The sequence below is a fragment of the Aplidium turbinatum genome, chromosome 16, assembly GCF_918807975.1.
Source record: "Aplidium turbinatum chromosome 16, kaAplTurb1.1, whole genome shotgun sequence".
Lineage (NCBI taxonomy): Eukaryota > Metazoa > Chordata > Ascidiacea > Aplousobranchia > Polyclinidae > Aplidium > Aplidium turbinatum.
This window is the reverse complement of record NC_137487.1, coordinates 11507389-11529994: the sequence shown is the minus strand read 5'-3', so window position 1 is coordinate 11529994 and position 22606 is coordinate 11507389. Positions and strand designations below refer to the sequence as shown.

The 22606-nt window shown below is 37.3% G+C and overlaps 3 protein-coding genes across 6 annotated transcripts; all 3 read left to right on the top strand.

The window, feature by feature from the left end:
• Nucleotides 1–46: 46 nt before the first annotated feature.
• Nucleotides 47–4899, top strand: LOC145785332 (uncharacterized). Its single transcript, XM_082596993.1, has one exon. The coding sequence runs from the start codon at nucleotides 47–49 to the stop codon at nucleotides 3362–3364; it is 3318 nt and encodes a 1105-aa protein (XP_082453119.1). The 3' UTR covers nucleotides 3365–4899.
• On the top strand, nucleotides 4898–22567 carry LOC145785333 (uncharacterized). Of its 4 annotated transcripts, XM_082596994.1 has the most exons (17): nucleotides 4898–4996; nucleotides 8552–8656; nucleotides 12389–12487; nucleotides 12782–12889; nucleotides 13315–13424; nucleotides 14803–14949; nucleotides 15230–15278; nucleotides 17462–17945; nucleotides 18271–18325; nucleotides 18407–18534; nucleotides 18895–19013; nucleotides 19483–19519; nucleotides 19729–19823; nucleotides 20216–20284; nucleotides 20567–20664; nucleotides 21111–21241; nucleotides 21441–22567. In XM_082596994.1, exons 3-17 carry the CDS (start codon nucleotides 12418–12420, stop codon nucleotides 21496–21498), a joined length of 1758 nt encoding a protein of 585 aa, XP_082453120.1. In that variant the 5' UTR covers nucleotides 4898–4996; nucleotides 8552–8656; nucleotides 12389–12417; the 3' UTR covers nucleotides 21499–22567. The 4 variants fall into 4 exon arrangements, 1 of the variants encoding a protein (XP_082453120.1); XR_014291158.1 differs by lacking the exon at nucleotides 21441–22567 and having other exon boundaries at nucleotides 20557–20664; XR_014291157.1 differs by lacking the exon at nucleotides 21441–22567 and having other exon boundaries at nucleotides 20548–20664.
• On the top strand, nucleotides 10257–11018 carry LOC145785209 (putative methyltransferase DDB_G0268948). Its single transcript, XM_082596897.1, has one exon. It carries the CDS (start codon nucleotides 10257–10259, stop codon nucleotides 11016–11018), a length of 762 nt encoding a protein of 253 aa, XP_082453023.1.
• Nucleotides 22568–22606: the final 39 nt, after the last annotated feature.

Sequence of the window (22606 nt, the reverse complement as noted above, 5' to 3'; positions counted from 1 at the left end):
GTTCATGCAGTAAAGTAGGTTGTTGGTAGTTTTACTTAATTATATAATGCCAGGATTATCACAAGGATTGCTTGTGAATAATTCTGTTTCTCCTGATGTTGAAATTGAAAAGTGTAAAGATGATCCAGCAAGGTCAAAGCTCAAATTAGCTGTGGACAAAACAGTTCCTACTTCCAGTGATTCTCAACATAGCAAAGTTTCAACTCAGAGTATTCCTAAGGTAGTACATACTGCTCACCCGATTGTCATAGAAAAGCAACATCATCATCATTTAAAACCAACAGAGAGTATCAGTGACACCTTTTTAGCTTATGAAGTAGCGAAACTTTCCAACAAATTGGAGAACTTTGAAAAAACTGCTAAATTACAAGAAAAGGGGCAATCACAGCAAAGAACACTCGAACTTGAACAAAAATTGACTGAAATAACTAATAAGCGTTTGCAATACTTAGAAAATCTCCAGCATGAACAAGAGCAATGGAAGTCTCAATACCTTCAAACAGTACAAAAGTTACATGAGCCAAATCCTTCTCAAACACACCCACAACAGATATCTACATATCCAGTTGTTCCACGCACAAATATCTCCAACCCAGAGTTACAAAAACCTTTATTGCAAACGCCATTGCCTCGTAAAGACATACCACAACCTACAAGCTCAGTAAAGTTGAGCAATGGACAATTTCTTCGTGATATCTTGGATCAGTACAATGCTTCTACACCAAATGTGTCACAAAATGCTCGTTTGGGACCGATTGATGTAGTTCCCAGTAAGTTGTCTCACCATGAAGACATTGCTAAAGGTCACTTGCTTAACAATCCTGAAGTAGTTCCTTCACCGATAAAAGTGTCATCTGATCAAGCTATTGCAAAGGAAATTGAAAGTGATGTGCAGCGCCAAAAGATATCAGAAAAATTTCCCTCTTCATTTTCTGACTATTTACCACATTCCAAATCATCACCTGTTTCACGATTGTGCACGAAAGCAGTTCCACCGTCAAGCTTAGTTGCAGAGTTTCGTTTGAAATTGAGACAACTGGCTGAAGTGCGAACTACACTTGAAAACAACTTGCAAGCTGTGCAAAGGAAGCCTAAATTGGAAGATTTTGCTCTTGCAACACTTGCAGATCAACTTGAAAAGTCAGACTGGTCCAACGTTAATGATGAAAAGCTTGAAATATACTGGATACAAAAGCTGGTTGATGAACAAATAGCAGTCAGCTCGGCAAACATTCAACACCAAGTCACTTCACAATCGAAAATGCAAAGTAAATCCTTGTTAGTCAAAGCTAAAACAGGGAAACCCGTGAAAACCATCAGCAAGTCAAATAAAAAGTCTAAAAATCCAAAGCTTATGAAAAAGAAATCGGAAAGTGTTGAATCTTCACCTGAAAGTAATAATGATGAAGATGCTCTGACGCATGTTTATGGTAAGGCTGAATACCACCCTCATCGATCAACTGTTCACCAACCATTTATGCACGTCTCCCCAATTAAATCACCACGGTTTCGTAATAAGCGAGCACTGCAGTCTGTTCCTGTTATTCATGTGAGATCAGAGAAGTCTCAAACGACGTCTACACACCATAGTCCAACGATTCTGAGAAGCAAATATTTAGCTCCTACTGCTTTGTCACTGAGACCTCCACAAATATATGAAAATGATCCTGATCCGATTGTCATTTCTGCACCAACCCCAATGACTGTTGTCCCTAAGCATTCTCCTAAGAAATCACCAGCAATACCAGAAATTGTAATAGCAGATAACACACCTGATGAATTGCCGGGAAATGCTTCTTCATTTGAATCTACTGTTGATGATATTCCTCCAAGTGTTACAGATGAAGTACAATTGAAGGGTGAAGGTGTTCGATCGAAGCCAATATGTAAAGAAACTTTTCCTCCCGCTCCGCCAAAGCCTTCTCCACGGAAATGCATTCTTGGTGCTGATAAGATGCGTCAAATATCAGGTGAGGATAAAGTGAAATGTTGGGTTGAACAAGAAATAATGGCAAGAATATTGGGTGAACTTCATCCTGCGTCAGCCAATCAAGAGACTCAAACGCTGAATATACAAACAGATTCTATTCGAAGAATTATTGAAGACGAAATTCGAAAACAAATTTATCAGAAATTCAAGAAACCCAAACCTGAAGAAACCCAACCTAAAGAAGTTGATGTTATGCCTGTAGAAATTAAAACTCCACTCTCTACACCCCAAAGAACTCCCCCACCAAGTGTTTCTGAACAGTACTTTGTCCGACACGAATATGCAAAGACGCCATCTTTAACTCCCCAATCATCTGTGGTCGAAACAGAACCTTCCATTTCTGAAGAAACACCACCCCCACCTCGTGTTGCTACTCCCCCAATTGAAGTGACAATTGTTGCAACTCCCCTTGCCACCCCTGTCCCAAGTAGCCCTGAAATATCATGTAAAGACATTTCTGTCTCTGAGTCTGTTGAAGAATCAGTTGCGTCTGTCGTTTCTTTTCCAGACCCATGGGAAGGAAAGAATCCAGAAGAAAACATCCATCTTCGGCATCAACAAAGAACTAAGAAGCTTCAAACCGCACCAGAGCCTGACCCCACAGAATTGGTTGTTAGAGAAGTTACCCCTCCTCCTACTCCAAGAAGAATCCTATATTCTTCCACCTCAGAAAGTTCGAGTAGTGAAGACAGTTTTAAAACTGAAGACAAAACAATATCAGAAGGTCAGTTGGTAATAGAACATGGTGAAATGATTCCTAAAAAGCGACAACCATTCCAAATCCCTGACAACTTAGATGAATATATCAAAGAAAATACTTTAGCAGATGCTGCCGATTTTGATCCTATAAGTGAAGGTGAATTTAGACCCAGTGTGCGACCAATAGTTCCAAAAAGAAATGCAAATTATGTAAATGATGATCCAACTGGTGTGTACTCTCGGCCTCGTAAACCGTTAAATACCTCATCTGAACGTGAAGATATGAGTGTAGGTGAAATTCCTGGAAAGAGAGAAAAGTTTCAGAAATGGAAAAGATCAAGACACAGCTCCAACGTGAATTCTGCATCACATTCTAAAAAAATGTCCGATCATCCTTCAAATGAGTTAAACTCCACTAGCATTGACTCGTCATCTCTTTCGGAAGAAATTGCTTCGCCTCCAAATGTTATCATGGTAACATCGGCAACACCGAGAGTTGTCAAATCTTCAGAAAATAATCTCAATCTTGATGGAAGTCAACAAGATGTGTTCATGAAAGACTCCTTGGATGATCCTCTCCCACGACCAAGAAATCAAATGACTTTGACGTTGCCGTCCTATGATGCCTTGAGTGGTGCTTCTGACACAGAAGAAATTTCTGTTCAAGATCTTTAGTGCTAAGCTTATAAACGTTTTTATTTGTTGTTTAATTCTAGGTATAATTGTTCGTTGCATACAGATATGCATGTGCAATGTTTTGTTGATTTTTATAAATTAGTTACTAATTAGATTTTTTTGTAGGTATAATACGTAAAAGTTTTTCTGAGAGATTGTACTGTAACTTTTAAAAGGTTTCAAGCACATTTTGAGTAGGCATAAAAAAGATTTCTATCACAACATTTAGTTCACACCATTAGATTAAAAAGTGCTGTAGCCAACTACCGTTTCAGAGTATGTATTAGATTTTTTATTGGTTTTATTTTGTTGCATATTGTTATTGTTTGTAGTTTTGTTGAATGGATAAATTGTCAATTCCATAATTCTAAAGATTTATTGAAGTAACCATAGATTCCGGAATTTTTCAATAAATTTGTTGAAACGTACTACATAGCCTAGCATCTATTGGAATTCCACTGCATATTTGAGAAAAATTTTGATAAAGATGTAGAATTCTTCCAAAAATACATTTTACAAACTTTGTAATGGACATCGCAAAATAATCTGATATGTTTGCAAGTAGAAAAAAATATATAAAAGAGTCGATTACTAATACTAGGTTTGTATTTAAATGTACATACAATATTTATTCCTTCCTTTTGATTTTGTTGCCAACACGAAATGCGGTTTCATTCTAGATGTGTTCATTAAAATTGTATGCATGCTGTAACCGAAACACAAATAACATTTGCTGTTCATGACAAGCTTAATGAACATGCTTCTTTTAGTTCTTTATCCATTTATGGTACAATTTTTATTAAACTTAAAACTTTTAAAGATTATGCACCTGTAATCCTGTATTGAAACAAATATAACTTGTTGACCTTTTCGACTTAAACCTTGATAGGTTGAAATGAAAATTTTGGTTCAACAGTCCTCTAAACTTTCGGTGTACTGTATAGACATGCTTTTGTTTTTTTGCCAGACTTTTGGCACATTAAGATATCAAATCGTTTTGCTACACCTAATAAGGATGGCACTGCTTTTGCAAGACACTGGGGTGCTTTTTCCTGTTCAATGATTTTGTTGTTATTTAATTGTTTAGCCTATGCATTGGTATCAGGACCGCTTTTACATTACTGACCAGTTTTTATTATCTTCAGAGATGATCACATTACTTCAACTGTAAGTAAGCTTGCACAAATACGTAGGATCATGTTTGCTCTGAAACTAATTCAAAATCATTATTTTTTTGTCTCCACGTGAAGTCGCTGATGCTTGCAGGGAAAACAAGATATAATTCTGCTCTTTCCTTGTGCACCTAGTATTGAAGTCACAAAACAGAAAACAATTTTGAGCATCAACGTCTGTCAAAAACGCTTTATATGTAATTATTGATGCGGCATGTTGATTTAGTTGCTTTATTGCTTTTGAGAAAAGAGTTGTGTTGAGATGAGAACAAGCTTCTATCCTGTAGTACCATTGGCTACCAATTTTATTATACATTTTTTTAAATTTGTATGTATTTTAAATGATATGTATTTTTTTCGTAGGTGTACTTGGTACATTTATATGCATAGAAATTACAATTAAGTTGAAAAAAGTTCATGTTTTGGAATACGTTTTTCATCAAAAAGCAAACATGTTCAGGTAAAAAATACATTTTTGTGCTTCAGTTGGGCTTGGACTATTTGTTTTGTTGCATTTTTAGCTGGATCAAAAGTTCTTAATTTTGGTGGGAAGTCAAAATGCATAACTTAAAGAGTCATTTTCTTAACAAATTAGGATTTTATTAGTTTGAGTTGTGATACTAACTGCTAACTTGGTTCAATTTTATTTTCATCAATACTTTGATTTTGCACTTTCTGGACTAAAAAACTAGCAGGCCTAGTGGCCTACCTGTATGAGATATGTTTCAAATTTCTTAAGGCTGCTAGCGAATTTGCTTTGACATTTTATTTTGCTGCAGGAGATCATAAATCAAACAGTATGAATATTGGTACCTTGAAAAATTACTCATATACTGTACAATATAACATGGGTCTCCAGTCTTCGAAATTAGCATATTTTTACTTCGGCAAAAACGTTGCGGAAGGCCAAACGGCAAAAGTTGAAATTGCTTCGGCAATTGCTGTGAACATTTATTACGAAAAGACTGTACCAAAACATGTAAAACAAAAAGTGAAAAATATACTAGAGTAGTTTATCACGACCGCATTGTTTGATTTGTTGTGATGTAATAATATCAAAAGTAGGGATAAAGCGAGCAACGTGATACGCACGCTGTTACGGTAATTCACGTAAATAACTCACGAGGGAGGGAAGTAAGTTAATTTTGGGTTGATTCAACGTTCGAGTCAGCACAAATCAATTTAATTTTCCCGGCGAGTTATATAGCGTAACAACAATGCCCAATAAGAAATTTACGTATGTTTTACATTAATTCGACATCTAGCGACGTTGAATTATCATAAAATAACGTTGATTGCTCAATTAGGTACCGGTAACAAATTAATAGCTCCCTGCGAGAAGATTGCCTTGATTTACGTATAACCTAACATAATTTTGGCACAATTGGGACACTGCGAGCAACACAGAGTCTGTTTGATAAAGAACTAGTCAGAATCGGTATTATCAGATGCTGCATAAGCTGGACGAGATAATGGAAAGCGAGGCGCAATAAGGAGTAGATGGTTACAATAATTTTACGTCTGCTGGCGTTAAATCAATGCAAATAGGGTGATATTTCTATAAAAAATTCAATTCTCCCAGCTGGGCACGTGTCTAAGCGCCGCGAAGTAGGAAGTAACCCAAATAAAACATCCAGCAATAATAACATTGAATCAACATCCTAGTCTGGTGTAGTCTAAGAAAATTAGTTTTTTTGTGATCTTGTGGTCCTTACAAGCGCTCGTGTGGCTTCGGCATTTTTATTGCCGACGCTAATGCGCCATTCATGCATCTCAGTCGGCAATCACCTCGGCAATTGTCGACCCTAATTTCGAAGACTGGGTCTCCACTCTCCATTATGATGTTTTATCTAAGGTGCCTTTCAAATTGTTCTATTCCGTTTTCTGACAAATATTACATATATTTTGATGTAAATTAGCGTGATAGATTTAATATAATACTTGGTGTTTGACAATAATGGTACAACTGGCACCAAAATTTGGCACAATTTGTTTTGTTTTTTCAATTAGAAAATTACATCAGTCCTGTAACAGATGTGCGTACATTATCACCACTATCTTGGCAATTGCAAGTTAGGTCAAGTTGTTTTAATTTTAGTAGTACCGTTAGTAGTCCAGTTTTAATCTTGTGATGTCCCTGTTTCCGAGGGTGGCCAGACCCACCTCCATATGCTGCAATTGCCTTCCCACCCTGCCTCCGTATCACCTTGTCCAAAGCATCCTCTCTTTGTCTGCCTTTCTGCTTTCCTCCTCAACTTGCCTTTTCCACGTTTTCTTGGGTCTTGTTTCTTACGACCATCTTGCAACTCCAGTGCTTTTCTCAAAACATCATCTTTACCCCTCCACAAAACACGCCCATGCCACTTCATTCCATTCGCCTTCGCCAACTTATCAACATTCTTATTCAACTCAAGCAAGTTCAAAAGTTTTTCTGTACCATATTCCTTTTGTCCATCAGCTTTACACTACACCATAGGCGCCTAACCCGTGGGGGCCAGGCCCCCACGCATATTTATGCATGGGAGCAACTTTTTATGCTGCATTGATACATAAAACAATAGATGAACTAGCGATCGGCAGCAGGAAAACATTTTTAAATGCAAACCGCAACAGCTTTGCGCTAAATAATCACTAGAACGAGTAGCGAGGCTACAATCCCACCCCAGACAAAAAAATATGTCATTTTTACATTGATTTAACGTCTGCAGACGTTGAATCAATGTAAAAATGACTGATTTTGCTGCCTGAGACATAGCAACAATCTACCATTTTGCGTCGATTCAATGTCATCAGATGTTGAATGCACCCAAAAACAACATAATTTGCTACCTTGACGCAGCGTGCGTTTAGCTTAATGCGCTTGCAAACAGACTCGATGTCGCTTTCGAAAGTCGAAACCTCTGCAGAGAATTGTCGCGGCAGTGAATCGCTTGCTGTGAAAATGAACTTGAAGTCTCGGCCCGAGGTAACCACTAACCAACGCAACAAGGGCTGGTACAAACCGCATTGCGCACACGCGGCATAATCAACGCAACAATGGACTCGCGCAAACTGCATGGCGCACACACGACCGTTGCCATAGAAACCCGATCAAAGGCGGGGAATATACGCATCTTTTGTTTCATCTGCAACACGAAAACGGGCGTTTTACAGCGAATTGAAACTTGAAAGCTGGTCTGCCATAAGTTGCGATATTGTAGTGAAAAGGGAGCAATGTCAAGTCGAAAACTTAATCAAACGTCTCTCTGTAACTATTTTTCAAGGGCTGTTTACGGATGTCAGCAACTTTTAAATTTATTCAAGGTGACGTGCTGTTGCATTGATGTAAACATGAATGATTTTGCTTTCAACAGGTATATTTTCAAGCATATGACCAAGTTAGTATTTTCATTCCATTTACAGACAATACCTTTTAGTAAACCTTTTCGTCTCTTGTTTTATGCTAATAAATCTAGTTCGTTGCTAAACTTTATGTTGTGCTTAGCAGTCCATCGCAGTCCATCAACCGCTAGCCAACGCAGACGCATAGCATGTGTTTTGGTCGAGTTTTGTTTATAATAGGCTAATTAACGGTAGGTCGTACGTAGCGATAACTCCGAGTGTGGCAATAAAAGCAATCCTAGTGTGACGACATAATTACGTCATCCATCTGCGTGACATTTCGCTGAATTTACGTTGCTGCAGATGAAACACGCTTTCGCCCCCACGGCCAAAAAAATAGTTAGGCGCCTATGCACTACACATTGCCTTCACCATCGCTCTCTCAGTTTTTCTTTATATTGCCAACTTGTTTTCCCATAAGCACCATGTCACACTTCCATACAGGATTGCAGATATCACACAACTAGCATAAATTCTTCCTCTCATTCTCAACAAAAATCTTATGAGGTAGAAGATTTTCGTTGAAAATGAGAGGAAGAATTTAAGCTAGTTGCGCGAGGTCTGCAATGCTGTATGGAAGTGAAGCAGACTAAAATAATTTAGTACAATGATTTACACTTTTTTTTTCTTTTAGGGTCATCTTGTACCTTTAAGTAACGACATGCAGGAATAAAGATGCCACATATTCATTCAATCCTATGTTGACATCATCTGTAGTTAGAAAGAATTCAGTTTTCAAGTGAGTACCATAAAATCAGCAACAACTTGATATTGTCAACTTTTCTGCAAAGACATTCTAATTTTTCTGACAATTAGTTTCTAAATTGTTTGTGTGATTTCACAAGTCGTTGGAAGGTCTTATAATATATAATAGATGCAAGCTTACTGATTCGTGTTTTTTTGTTATTTTGTGTAGTTTGTTCTATCTGTAGTGTATACTGTATAATATATGAAAGTCACTTTAACTGTCAACAAACAAGTTTTTTTGCCAAAATAAAAGCTTTTAAAACATGTCACTTGGTTGTCAGACCTGTGTGTCTTGGATTGATTAAGTCTTTAATTAGGCAGTTGTGTTTGTTTTAATACATAAACAATATACCGTAAACATTATGATATAGTGTATAAAAATAGAAATCTAACAAAAAGTGATTTGTTTTTATTTGAAATTAGTTACGTAAAGTATATACTTAATTTACATCAAGAATTCGTGCTTGACCTAGCCTAACAAGCTGATGCATTTATGTGTGAAAAAGTTAGTTTTTTGCATTATTTAGTTGCTTATTTCAGGATATATGTGACCTATTGAAATCCAAACTTTCGCCTTAATTAGTAATTTTTAATTGATCACGTTATTTGATTCAGCCAAGGGAACTGAAACCATAGCGTCATTGCCCTTTCAAAAACTTCCCAATATCACGGAAATATTTTTTTTCAATGAAGCGTTGTTATTGCATGTATTTATGCATCTGGCAGTCATATCAAGAAGAGCAGTAGCAGTATAATATGTCTAGAAAAGACTCTTGGTTAATGTATTTCAAACAAATTTGCATTTATGCTAAAATATAAATTTAGCTTCCGTTTTTTATTTAAAAATATAAATTCAAAAGTGCAACAATTAAATTATTTTTTACAATAAAGCAAGTATTGAAAGTTGAAGCAATTTTTTTTTATATAAACTAGAAAAGGATATATCTTAAAAGGGCGTGAAAGGATGGAACAAATTTGATCTTAGATTCAATAACTAAAGTTTAAGCAATTGCAAAAGTACCTAGTGCCTTAAATAGCACGGTTTTAATTGCTATTTTGCGTTTTTAAGTTTTCAGATTTGCATTGAAAGAAATTGGCCTTATATTTTTGTGTTTTGTTTTGCTTCCTTCTTATCGTAACTATACTAGTCTGTTTGTAGATTATTCTTAATATCAGAAAACTTAATTACATAGGTTTAATGTTTGTGACTTTCAAAAGTGTGTTGTAAAAAACGTATATATAAAACATTTTGATATGATGTATCTATAAAATAGCGTTAGACTGTTAACCTGAAGACTAAAGGCGGTTTGACAATATCATTCTAGTTTTGGACAGTTTATTGTAACCTGATTTCGCTATTTTGTATTCCTATTTATGTTCATTGTTAGGAAGTAAATGTTTTATATTGATTTAGAAATTGGGTTCATTCAACAATAGTCAGCGCACTAGACAACAGTAGATTAAAGATGAACAAACTATTTGAAGGAATTGTTCATGCAACAAAGTATGCCAAATTTCGACCCAAGATTCCACCTTTCATGACAAAAAAAATTATCTCGTATGTTGAAGAGCGTGGATCCTCATTTGATAACATGCTGGATGTCGGTTGTGGAAGTGGACAGTCAACTCAAGGATTTGCTCCTTACTTTCAAAAAATTACTGGAGCAGACACCAGTGCTAATCAAATAAAGATGGCCAATGAGAGCAATGTAGCACCAAACGTTACTTATCTCGTCAGCAATGCAGAAACTTTACCTGCAGATGATAATAGTGTGGATTTAATTTCCAGTGGAATGGCTGTTCATTGGTTTGACATTCCTAAGTTTCTGAATGAATGCAACAGAGTCTTAAAACCAAATGGCTGTTTATCATTGTATGGTTATTCTTCTTACCCTAGTCCTAAAAGTCATGGAGGTGTTTTTCCACAACCTCACTTTGCAGACATTGGAAAGGAAACCTTGCAAAACCTTTACAAGAAGTTAAAATTTTATGACTGTTTGTCTCATTTGGAAAATGGCTACGTTGACATTTTTAAAATGATCGAAAGTAACCACAAGGTTAGAGAAGATCGCTTGAAGTTGGAAGTTGAAATGAGCCTCGCTGAGTATCGTGATTACTTGTCATCCTGGTCTGGTTATCAGACATACATGACTAAAAAGCGTCAAGAATTGGTAAAGAAACATGGAAACGATGATGCATTGAAAGAACATGATGTACTGGACCAGTTTAGAAATGATCTCTGTGAAGCATTTCAATTAGAAGGAGAGAAGAAATGTCAGGACATTCCACTTATTATGACATGGAATTTTTTTCTAATATTGTCAGAACGCCCTTATGAAGGTGCCATTGTTTGAAATAACATCAACGTTGCGCATTATAAACTGACCGTCAATTGTCATAAAAGCTATTATGCGGTAAAAAAATTACATAAGCTTACACGAATCTATGTATATTTACTGTGACTTAAAAATAATTTGAAGAAGGAAAAAGTCAAGACTTTATATCCACTATCTTTTGATTCCTGAACTTTTATTAATCTGTGATAATGAAATTACTTATTTTGTTACTCGGAACATTTTCATCCATTCATTTATACATGTCATTCTTCATTGTACATCCACATACAAACCAATCCGGTCAATCGTCTGTTAAGTTGCGGAGGAATTCGTGGATTTATCAGAATTATATATATAATTTATTCATATTTTGCTGTCCTGCCATTCCGCTGGTAACTGCCGTCAAGCTTAAAACTTATGCATAAGGATTGTTTGACATGGGATTTCTATTTTTGGTAAAACATAGAAGTGCTTTTGGCCTCAGAGGTGTATTCGCATCGTTTGATTCAAGGGTTTTGTAGGGCAATGATATACCATTCCAATCTACTCTATAAAGCATCAATTAACTACTCTACTCTACATCAATTAACAGCTCTACTGTACAACTACTCTATAAAGCCGGAATGGCCCGTTTCGGTGAGTCCGATTTGGTGAGTTCCCTATTCGGTGAGAGCCTTTTTCGGAAAGTTCCCTATTCGGTGATTTTTTGAATTTTTTTTTAAAATTATTGGGTACCGTAGCCTAATTATCATTAGGTTAGGGGTTAGAGTCTTATTTCAACGTTTTAGCGACGTTAAAACGATGTAAAAGCGGCAATTATAATTAGGCTACGGTACCCGATAATTTTCAAAAAAAAATTCAAAAAATCACCGAATAGGGAACTCTCCGAAAAAGGCTCTCATCGAATAGGAACTCACATAATCGGACTCACCGAATAGTAGCAGACCGCTATAAAGCATGTCTCTCCATACAATTAAAGTTTGTTCCACAGAGTTACAACATTACTTTTATGTTCAGGTTTATATGTTTTACATTCACTTTCATTTCGACATGGCGTCATTCCCAACAACATTCTTATGTAGCACAATTGAACAACAAAGTTTGAAATTACTTGTTTTACAATCAAGAAATAATGTGCTTAGAAAGCGAAGTTGACATATGTTCACTCACTTTTCACATCCCAGTGCACAAATATCAAATATTTTTGCATCCACTTATAAGTAATTATGATTAGTCTTGTTGACGCAAGCAAGCACGTTTTAAATGCGATATCACGAAGCCTGTTTTAACGCGTTGAGCAAATGTCTACTGTGTAGCACAAATGTATCTCAATGGATGTGAAAGCTGTTTGAATTGTATACATGTAAAATGATATATTTGTCATGTAGGTATATGTTAATGTACGTGAACACCAAACATGAACTTGGAAAAGGATTTTGTTTGCGATTATGCATTAAAGTTGTTCACAGAAAGACATACTTTTTCAGGTGAAGATTTATGTTTGTTGTTGGGTAACTGTGTGATGTGACGACTTGTAAGCTAGAGGATCAATTTTATTCATAATTTCAAGTCACAATTAAACAAAAATGTTTGAACATGAATTGTTCACCCTTCAACTCGTTCATTTTTTATATCCGTGCGAAACCGTTGGCAACGGTTCACTTTAATTTTAAACTACTTTTGATAGTAACAACTCAAATTTACGGTTGGCAAAAACCGTTTGACGTTTGTATTTCAAAGTACCGGCGTCATTAAATTGATTTCACCAACACTTGTTTCAGAGATTTACTTTCCGATCACACAAATTCCAACATCCAGGAATAAGGATGTGCTGGCTCGTCAATTGCTCTTCAGCATCACTTCTTCCGTAACTAGAGCCAAACCTGATGGTAACTACTCCGCCTGCAACATTTAATTGTTTTGTATGAATTCAAGGTCTACATGTATAGAAGGGATACAAAGAAAAAATATCAATTACACCCACAACCAGCTCTCCCAAAGGATCTTAAATGTTCCAAATTTAACTAAACTTTTAAATCCCGGATTGGAATCTTTAATCATTTAAGTACTCATCATTAGCTTTTTATGCGAAGACCATCATCCTCGAAGACGATGGGATATTGGATAGCCATCACATACTTAGCGTCAATATAAAAGGGAATAATTTTCGGCAGATGACTATTTATTTTGACTTTTTGATACGAGTTTGCTGCTTAAATGATTTCGTTTTTCTTCAGTTAAAAACCCCTACACAGACTAGAGACTACACAGTACACACTATCACTGAACACTTACCTATATTTTATATTTGTAGATATCAGGATCGTTCGAATGGTCTTTGAGGAATTACCTGGGATGATAAAGTCATTGAAAGCTTTTACAGAAGACGCAGTCTTACAGCTTTGCATCAATGATTACTATGAGGTGACATTGGTTCACAAAATCGTCTTGTCAATAACTTTAAAATCTAACGTAATATATCTCGAATTTGTCCTTTTTTTATTGGTGAATATTTGAGCATAGTCAAGCAACGATTTCAAGGAACAGGTGTTTCACACATTTAATTTCTCTGCTAGATTTGAAAAATCTAAAACCAATCGTTAATCAGGATTATTTCCGGAATACAGTAACTAAGCCTGGCCAAGAATACCGAATCCTCTGCTGAACCATTACACTTGCTGGGTTACAACCAATACTGAACAAGAAAGTAACTTAATGGCTTAGTGCTGCATGGACAACATGAACTGATAGTTAGAGCCCAGACCGATTGATGATGGCGTATGAGCGATCTTTCCAGGCTAGATTGGAGGGCAGGAAATCTTCAGCCACTCAGCAGTCTCGTCGTCCAGGATTCTCAGACCCTGCGCACCGTGTGGAGGCCGGTGGGTTAGGCAGTGGTGGATGACATGGTCTGCGGTCTGTTCCGTGGCACCACACTCGCATTCTGATGAAGGAGCCAGGCCCCACTTGTGCATGTCCGAACGAAAGCGGCCGACGCCAGTTCGCAGGCGGTTAAGCCTGACCCACGCAAACCTTGCGAGGGACATCCCTGGTGGACGGGGATAGGCGTCGGGTATGAAGTCACGGAGCGTGGAGGTGTGATTTTGCCACTCCGTGTTCCACATGTGGTTCGTCCAGTGTGCCGCACTTAAACCAAGTTCTTCTGCGTTCTTAAGGAGTTGTTGTGCGGCAGGCACAAAGGGGCGTTTTGATTTCAGCCGCTGCTTTATAGGTGATGGTCTCTTGACTTAGACCGATTGAACGCGTTTGATTAGATAAAGGCTTGATATTTAAGATTAGCAGATCTTGGTGTTTAGATCAAAAAAGGTTCGTTCATATGCTTTTTCTGACTGTGTGTTTCGGAGCAAAATGCTCCCAAAGTTGCCCTAAATAGACTTGCCAGATCAAAATATCAAAAAACAAACAATTTTTTTCTAATTATTTGTTAGAAACACTCAATGAGCACTTATACAATCTTATCCGGGCTGGAAATAAAAATACAATTCGTACAATACACATAAGTAGCAGGTTTGGTTTGAGTGACGTTCGCAATTTATCAAATTGTAGTTTTTAGGTCGTTTAAAAAAAATTAAGCTGGGCAAAAAATTCATAATTTTACTGTAAAATTTTTTTTTTGTGCCCAGCCACACTAAAATTGCTGAAATGTATTTTGGAAATGTTTCTAGCAAATACTGCGGCTTCAAAAAAAAATATTGTTAGAAATTTTGGTCTGGCAACACTGTAATTTTAAGTAAAAAATGTGTCACGGGTTTTGAGTTCATTGTTTATTTGTGATTTAAAGGAAGTGATTGGCATGCTTCAACTTGTTGCATTGGAGTCGCAACATGAGCACACATCTCTCAGCGAACCTCTGCAGCACCTGAAGCTCAGCACCTTGGTTTTGGTCGCAAAGTTCCGCAAACACCTCAAGCCTCCATTTCTGCTCAATGTATGTAACAATAATAATGAGTTGTTTTTATATAGCACTGTTTTTTGAGACAGCTTTGTCAGCAACATAACATCATGATATGTTGCAGGATTTTGTGTTACGGTAATTCTTTAGAGTGGTGTGTGAACCTGAATTTTACGTTATTTTCTACAATCCAACGTGTAACAACTTTAATTAGTTTAACTAACCGACTTTTGAAAGTCGATAGTCGAAGCCAGCGCCATGCATGCAGGGGGTCCTCATTGTAGGACTTGTCAGTACAATGATCTAATTTTCGCAGGTATTTCAAGATTATCAGCGAAAGTTGGAAGAAAGATCGGGTAAAAGAGGTATGCCAAAGACCATAGGCGCCGACTTTTATTTTTGCACGGGGTGCCGGATAGCACAATATGGCAACCTAAAAACTTTCAAACTGCATGTTTTTGTTTGATTTTTACTAAGCGTGTTTCGTAGATGCAATTGTCTTTTCACACCTGATTTGTAGCTCGATAATTTACAAACCAACTTTAAAACAAAGCACAGGAGATATGTCGTGAATTTTATTGTTACGTTGCTGCTCTGACACTTCACATTTGGCAAAAGCATCTTTGCGAACGGCAGCTCTGTCAATCCAACTGTTAATCAACTGGTCAAGTTGTAATCGTGAAGCTTCAGCTTGATAAACATTTAAAATCAGGACGTGGTTCAATCGCTGTTGCGTCATGGTAGATCGCAAGTAGCTTTTTATGCGCCTGAGTGCACTGAACGATTGCTCCGCCTCGCAGGTGGTGGAAGGCAACGATAAGTATATTTTCACAATGCAGACCACGTTTGGAAGCATTAATGAAATTGTTTCATTGCTTGCAAATAGATCAAGCAGTTGCAAATCGGACAGAATGCTCTATCTTTGCATCTATCGTATTCTAGTCACGGGAATTCGCTCTCCCACGATTTTTGATAGCTTCTCCCTTCAATAGTGATTATCCTGCTCGTGCTCGGTTCTTCCACCTCCCTGATCGTGCTAACGCCTTTTGGCAGTGGCACACTTTCGTTTCGTTCAGGCGTTTGGTCACTTTTCATGCTGGCTGAAATCCTGACTAGACGCAACAAAAAATGACTCAATGGAGGGCTGCAATTTTAAACGCTTTTTCGGTGGCATCTTTAAGCTGAATAAGCTGGAATATCGGCAAAAACTTTTACTGGACGACTTTTCGTAATTTTTTCTGTGGTGTAACAAGCAACTCCTATGTCAGACCAATAAATTCCCGCCTCAGACTTTTACAGGACGACTTTTCGTAATTTTTTCTATGATGTAACAAGCAACTCCTATAATAGATTCCGCCTCACAGTTTGTCAATATTACTGCATGAAGTAGATAACAAAGCAGAAATTAAAGCATGAAGTAGATGACAGTACACTCCAACTGAAATCGGAAAATAATCCAAAATGCAAAATCTTGAGTAATTGAAAAAGGTTGCTTTTATTATTGGGAATTGGCAGGGGGTGTAGCATTCCTCGAATAGAACCATGTAAACGTGTAAATTTGCAGAACGTTAAAACTGCTGTGATTTTACTACGTGCACTTTTTAGATAAAACTCAAAAAGTTTAGAAAATTGCATTTTTTTAATAAAATTTAAAAATAGATATTCATTTAGGCCTAGGGGGTGGAGCTATCAATCATCGAGATAATTTTATTTCCAAGTATTTTATAGCTGGCATAATTTATAGCGATGTTATGAGCAGTATAAAAATTTTCAAAAAAGATTTTTGAGGGAGGCAATGAAAAGATCGTATTTTATTGATTAATAAATTTTATTGCAAACCAAACAAATGGAACAATGACTTATGACAAGTAACAAATAAAACGATCGCAACAACAACAAGGAAAAAACTCGTAGCCACGTGTTGCGTAATCTTCACGTAGCTTGCTTGATGTTACGCGAGTATCATGCTTGTGACAAAAACAATCATTTTTTTTTCGCAATACTGTATTGGTTTACCTCTTGCTTTACGTTGACTTGAAGCGAAAACCAATGATCAAAAAAAATTTAAACGTCCGTTCAAATTACATTTATTTGCAGTAAGTAATGTAACCTAAACGGGGTGGCTGCCACAGCGGCTACGGGGTGGCGTGGCCACCCCGTAACCCCGTAAGTCGGCGCCAGTGCCAAAGACGTTACGAACGGTTTGGTAGCGGTTGACGGTATGGATTCTTTCGCTGGGTCATCTGATATGTTGGATGCGGTTTTTTTAACTTTTATGACCTAGCCAGTCGCAGACATGTATTTTTCTACTTCCCTCATGTCGGCATTTTCAACTTTTTTGTAGTTTTGAAGATAATTTATTAATAAAAAGTTTCTTTTTTACCACTTGATCACGTTTGACCTTCAGAGACGTACAGCATCAACTATTCCAAGCGCAACTAACAGATATCATAAATCTCTACAAGTATGTGAAACTTCCAGAATTACGCTCTCAAAGCTTTCTCAGTCCGAGGATAAAAGATTCCCACAATCAATGAACTTGCTTCAGATTCAGAGTCTGCTTCTGGCTCATCTCCGGAGAATCAAGTGTTCACGGAAAATAGAGGATCTAATCGCGAGGCGGAAAAACAAACCATGGTAGAAAGCGTCGCTTCAAAATCTGCTGTTCGAGTTTCAGAAAATCGTTCCGAACGTGAGAATGCAGCAGAAGAGCAAGACGACCGCGATTTGTCAAGTTTTGAAATAGCTTCTTTTAACAGCGATGAAACTCAAGACCTTTCGATCAAATCCGACATGATTTCATTCAGTGAACGAACCTCTGAAAATGAAACTCATTCTCAGTCGTCTAAGACCGGAAAACGTCGCAGTTGCAAAACAGCGATGACATTCATAGGACATTCTCAACCCAATCTACCTGTGACAAAAGAAGCTAACTCAACCAACATCTTCATCACGCAAGCAGAGAAAAATCATAAATGTCCTAGCGAACAAAGCTCTGCTATCGAACACAACAAAAGTGGACCCGACACTGTGTAAGTATTTCTTGTCATTTGCACGGTTCTTGCTCTATTTATAACTGCTTTTTTTTCACACGTGTCGTTTCTCTGCTGAAAAATCATACCCGTTCTCAAAACGGCCCAAAAACAACGCAGTCCCACATTTTACTCGTTTCTATAATAGCATTAAGCATCTCTGGAGATCTTCAAAATAAAAAGATTGTTTTTTAAGATTAATACAAAGAATAAGTCAGAAGATATTTCTTTTTCTTTATTTTTTAAGAGTATGTTCCGTTTAAATCTTTCAACGAAGCTCCTGTATTTTGTCATTTATGTGAATAAACTCTTTTTCACATTTCAGTGCCTCGAGTGGATTTGATAAAGAATCAAATCCGACTAAAGTGCGTCAGAGACACGTAAGTCGCTACAGCGAAAGCACACGAGGTTGCTCTGTATGGTTTTCACTTCCTTTTTAATAAACTTTCATTCGTTTGTAGCCGTTTTCTGTCGAGTCAGACACCATGCTCATCCATGGAATTGAGAGATACGGAACCGCTGAGTGGAAAACCATTCGTGATCATTACACCTTTCCTTCATATCGAAAGCCGGCGCACTTAAAAGACAGGCAAGAGAATCGTCTTCAAATTATTTTAGATTCAAGAAAATATTCTGTGAGACTTGTTGCCAATGTTATGCAAACATGAATCTGGGTAGTTAATGCAACCGGAGGGTTCCTTTTGATTTAAATAGTTCCCAGCTTCACAGCAACTAAGTGGAAAATAACAATTGCGGCCAGGAAAACCTTTGCGAGTACACTAAACTAGCGAGATTAACTTTCTCTTAAGACTTTTTAGTCTGGGAGTAACCATTCGCAGTCAGACAAAAATTATAAATCTTTGCGCCACACCCAATATTATGCTTGTTTTGAAAAATCGCATGAGAATGCACGTTGTTCGCCAATGAACTTTTGATTTCATTTTAACAGATGGCGCACATTACTCTCCAAAGGCATTGTCAGTTTCGACGGTAAAGCTGTCTCTATCACTGCTGAAGAACAAGCAAAAGCGTACAAGGCGTACTTGAAGAAACGTCCGTCTATCGGGGGTAACTCTTCTTACGCTATTTTTTCTTGCTCATAGTTCTGTTAGTTTTAACCTTTTACTTTTATCATTTTTCATCGTTTCAACGTCCACAATGTTGTATTTGGCTGCATAGCCCAGTGGTGAGAATCTTTACCTGCCAGTCCACTTATTGTAAAAATTTTTAACCAGCAAGTATTTCGCTGGATACGACAATAAAACTGGCAACACTTTATGATAGTTCACTTATGCCCACCAGAAGAATGTACTGAGCTGGATATACCAACGAATTTATTTTCACACGAGTCAGTCAGTTCAATCATAAACAACATGTTTACTGTTAATGATTGGACTGACTTGTGTGACATAGATTCGTTTGTATTCCAAGACATGTAATCGATTTGATCACATCAAGCATTGTTGTGGGTTTGACACCTGTCAGAAGATATCATACTTTGAGCTAGATATTTAATGATTTGTTGCACTCTTTTTAGATCCGCCGGTTCCTACCATAAACCTTGGAAGGCCAAGGTTAGTCTGGTGTTATTAAACCTGCAAAATTGTGATAAATTAATTTCTGAATCTTTCTCTGATCTCGTTTTGAATTATCTCCGCATATACAGTAGAAACTAAGACATTTGCAAACTAAAGACAGTCGTAATCATGTGCATTAATGTTTTTTGTTTCAATAACAAGACAGGTTTCATTTGTTAAACTCGTGGCTTGTGCTTTGTCGTTAGTTCCTCCCCTGAGAAAGAAGCGAATCTTTCCCCCTGTTCCACGCAATCCTTTTACGGAAGCCCTCGTGCAGTATCTTCGACAAGGAAAAAACGAAGTTAGAAATTTCCGTTTTTGTGTTAATAAAAGATTGGACAGTGATCAGTGTATTCCAGCCAAAAAATTATTATTTGCAACCACGATTTAGACAAAGTATTTTTAAAAACCAAGTTTATTGCACACACAGTTTGAGACCTAAACCTTTTTCCTTTAATTTCTAAAGTTACTTTTTGTCTCAAATTCCAGAATATTCCTAAAGATACCACAAAGTACTTCACAGACAAAGTACCACAAGGTACCCTCATTGATACTAATCGACAAACAAACTCAACAAACTCTGTTCTTAACTCTTGGTTATCGTAGACTTTGAGTTTGACCACGACGCAATATTGTTAGGCGCTTAGGGTAGTTGGTAGTTGAAACTAGCTCAGGTCACACTGTTCCACGCAGGTGATGAGGAAGCGAAGTCACCGGAAGAACCCGATAAAGCTTCAACTCAGTACCGATCAACGATTAAAAGTACGAAGTTGGTAACGCTTGATATATGAAAATTAATGTTCTTCACAACCATTGAAATGTGCAGTCGTTAATACAAAAATGACTTGTCTCATTTATTTTTTGCTTGAAATATCGTTCTTAAACATGTTATCAATGTAAAAGGGGCGTATTTTGCAAGCTAAAAATCGATTGCACTACTAAACTTAAGAGCCTAACTAATCTGCTACGTTTTTCGTGTTCAGCAATAAAACCTATCATTAAAAAATGATAAAATCTGATTAAAGTTGTCCTAGTGCCACCCAGGGAGAAGACGATTGTGGGAGGCTGAGGGAGAGGCAATGACGTGGGATAGCCCTTTATTCAATCAGACACCGACAGTTGGACGAAAACACCGAAAGAAAGTAATAATATAACTGTCTTTTTCTTGCGGATATATAACATATTAAAGTTAAAGACCTCGTGTTTTTAAATATAGTTTCTCGAGTGAGGCTTTGCAAATATAAACGTTGTTCAGCAGGTCGTGTATTTTTGAACATGAAATACGTTTAACATTATTAACAAAGTCATCAGTTTACTTAAAGCGAACATAACACAGATCAAGCACCCTACACTACAATCATTTTGTAACATCCAAACTAGCAGTAACCTCTGCGGATATTCAATCAATATAGAAAGAGACGATTTTGTTAACTAAAGTCCAATTTAACGCGTACGGCAAATTCCAGCAGCTTTAGCCTTTCACAGTTGCGTCAACTGAGGAGTGTCAAAACCGTCGTGTTGCGTAATATAGGTTAAAGATAAACGTAACTCTTCAGCATTCTCTACATAAACTGTTTCTTTTTTGCAGCCTTGGAATGACTGGGAAATAGAGAACCTGCTCAAAGGAATGCGACGCTACGGCATCGGGCAGTGGACGACCATTCTCACCCATTATAAGTTTTCCGACCGGAACTCGGTCATGCTCAAGGACAAATACAGGTACTCACGACACAGATGTAGCTTATAAACGGCGTTCATTTATTTAAGTAGCGTCTAATGTTCATAAGATCTTTCGATGGACAAAAATATTGTTTGCTTTTTTTTTCTTTGAATGCTACGAGCTGGTTTATTGTCTGCGTTTGCAGCGCAAGCAGGTAAGCTTTCTCACAGAGACTAAAATCGCGGTATTTTCTTTCAGGAACATGTTGAAAAATCACGAACTGCCCAGAGATTTGCTTCGCGGCGTGAAAACATAATACCGTTGTAATGGTTTTCAAACATCCATCCAAACCTAATCTTACGATGTCAGAGCTGTTGTCCAAGCTCGCAAATTTGTCAATTTTCAAGCAGTCCAGGCCAATTTTACCAACTGGGATTGAACTGTTTTTTGTTTTGTTCAAACAACTTCTTTTAACGAAAACACTTCACCGTGAGAATTAACTTGTCTTAACCCAGCAAACACCTTTCTTTTCACACCACATCCCAGACAGCTAAATCCGCCGTTTTTACCTTGATTCAACGTCTGCAGATCATTGTAAAAATGACGGATTTTTGCTGTCTGGATTGGTACTCAATTCCATATACCAGTATAGAATACATCAACGCCGAACGCGAACTGGTTATATGCATTGCAAGTACAATATTGAGCACCGAATTGATCTTACAAAGTCACGCGATTGAGCTTCAAAGCAACAGCATACAGTTAAGAAGTAGAGAAAAATTAATCAAAACATTGAATGCACCACCCATTGGCAAAGGGTCTTTAAACTGAAGCGTGCAGCAACATTTTCAACATATAGAACCACCGGAAGTTTTGTGTCATGTCTTGAAGCTTAGAAATTGTCTATTGTCAGCTATTGTAATGTCATTTATGTTGTGGTCGAACCTCACCCCATTTTTCATATTTGTTCAAAGTGATGTGTGCTTTTCTTGTCTACTGTAGGAGCTGTTCATGTATCACATAACCTCTTTTTTGATGTTTGACCTGTTATATTTTACCAGTACGTTTTTTCTCCTCTTATAACGCAATACACGCCCCTGAGAAGTCATGATATTTGAACAGCCCCTTGCTCGAGTGACTTCCACCGTAATTTTTAATCTTTCACCGCCTGCAACTAGTGTTTGAATTAATTAACCTACCGCTGTTTGTTGTGCCTTTGACTTTAGTTTACGTCGTCTAAATCATTGCCTGCTGGTAGATTTTTATCCACTGCCTTTTTGATACAGCGCTGTCTTTCACGCGTTATAAGTGCTGCCAAAACGTTCGTGTCTTGTTTTTTATGTTATCTGATCGATTTTTGTTATTAAAACCTAGTTTGCAACGTTTCAGAAAATACCATTTGACAGTCGGACGACAAGACTGTC

What these genes read in the sequence shown, in the direction of transcription:
- LOC145785209 (XM_082596897.1), top strand. Translation starts at nt 10,257, where the DNA reads ATGCTGGATGTCGGTTGTGGAAGTGGACAGTCAACTCAAGGATTTGCT.
- LOC145785333 (XM_082596994.1), top strand. Translation starts at nt 12,418, where the DNA reads ATGAACTTGGAAAAGGATTTTGTTTGCGATTATGCATTAAAGTTGTTC. An exon ending in GAAACGTCCGTCTATCGGGG is followed by an intron (nt 19,014 to 19,482) that starts GTAACTCTTCTT and finishes CACTCTTTTTAG; the next exon opens with ATCCGCCGGTTCCTACCATA. An exon ending in GACGAAAACACCGAAAGAAA is followed by an intron (nt 20,665 to 21,110) that starts GTAATAATATAA and finishes TCTTTTTTGCAG; the next exon opens with CCTTGGAATGACTGGGAAAT.
- LOC145785332 (XM_082596993.1), top strand. Translation starts at nt 47, where the DNA reads ATGCCAGGATTATCACAAGGATTGCTTGTGAATAATTCTGTTTCTCCT.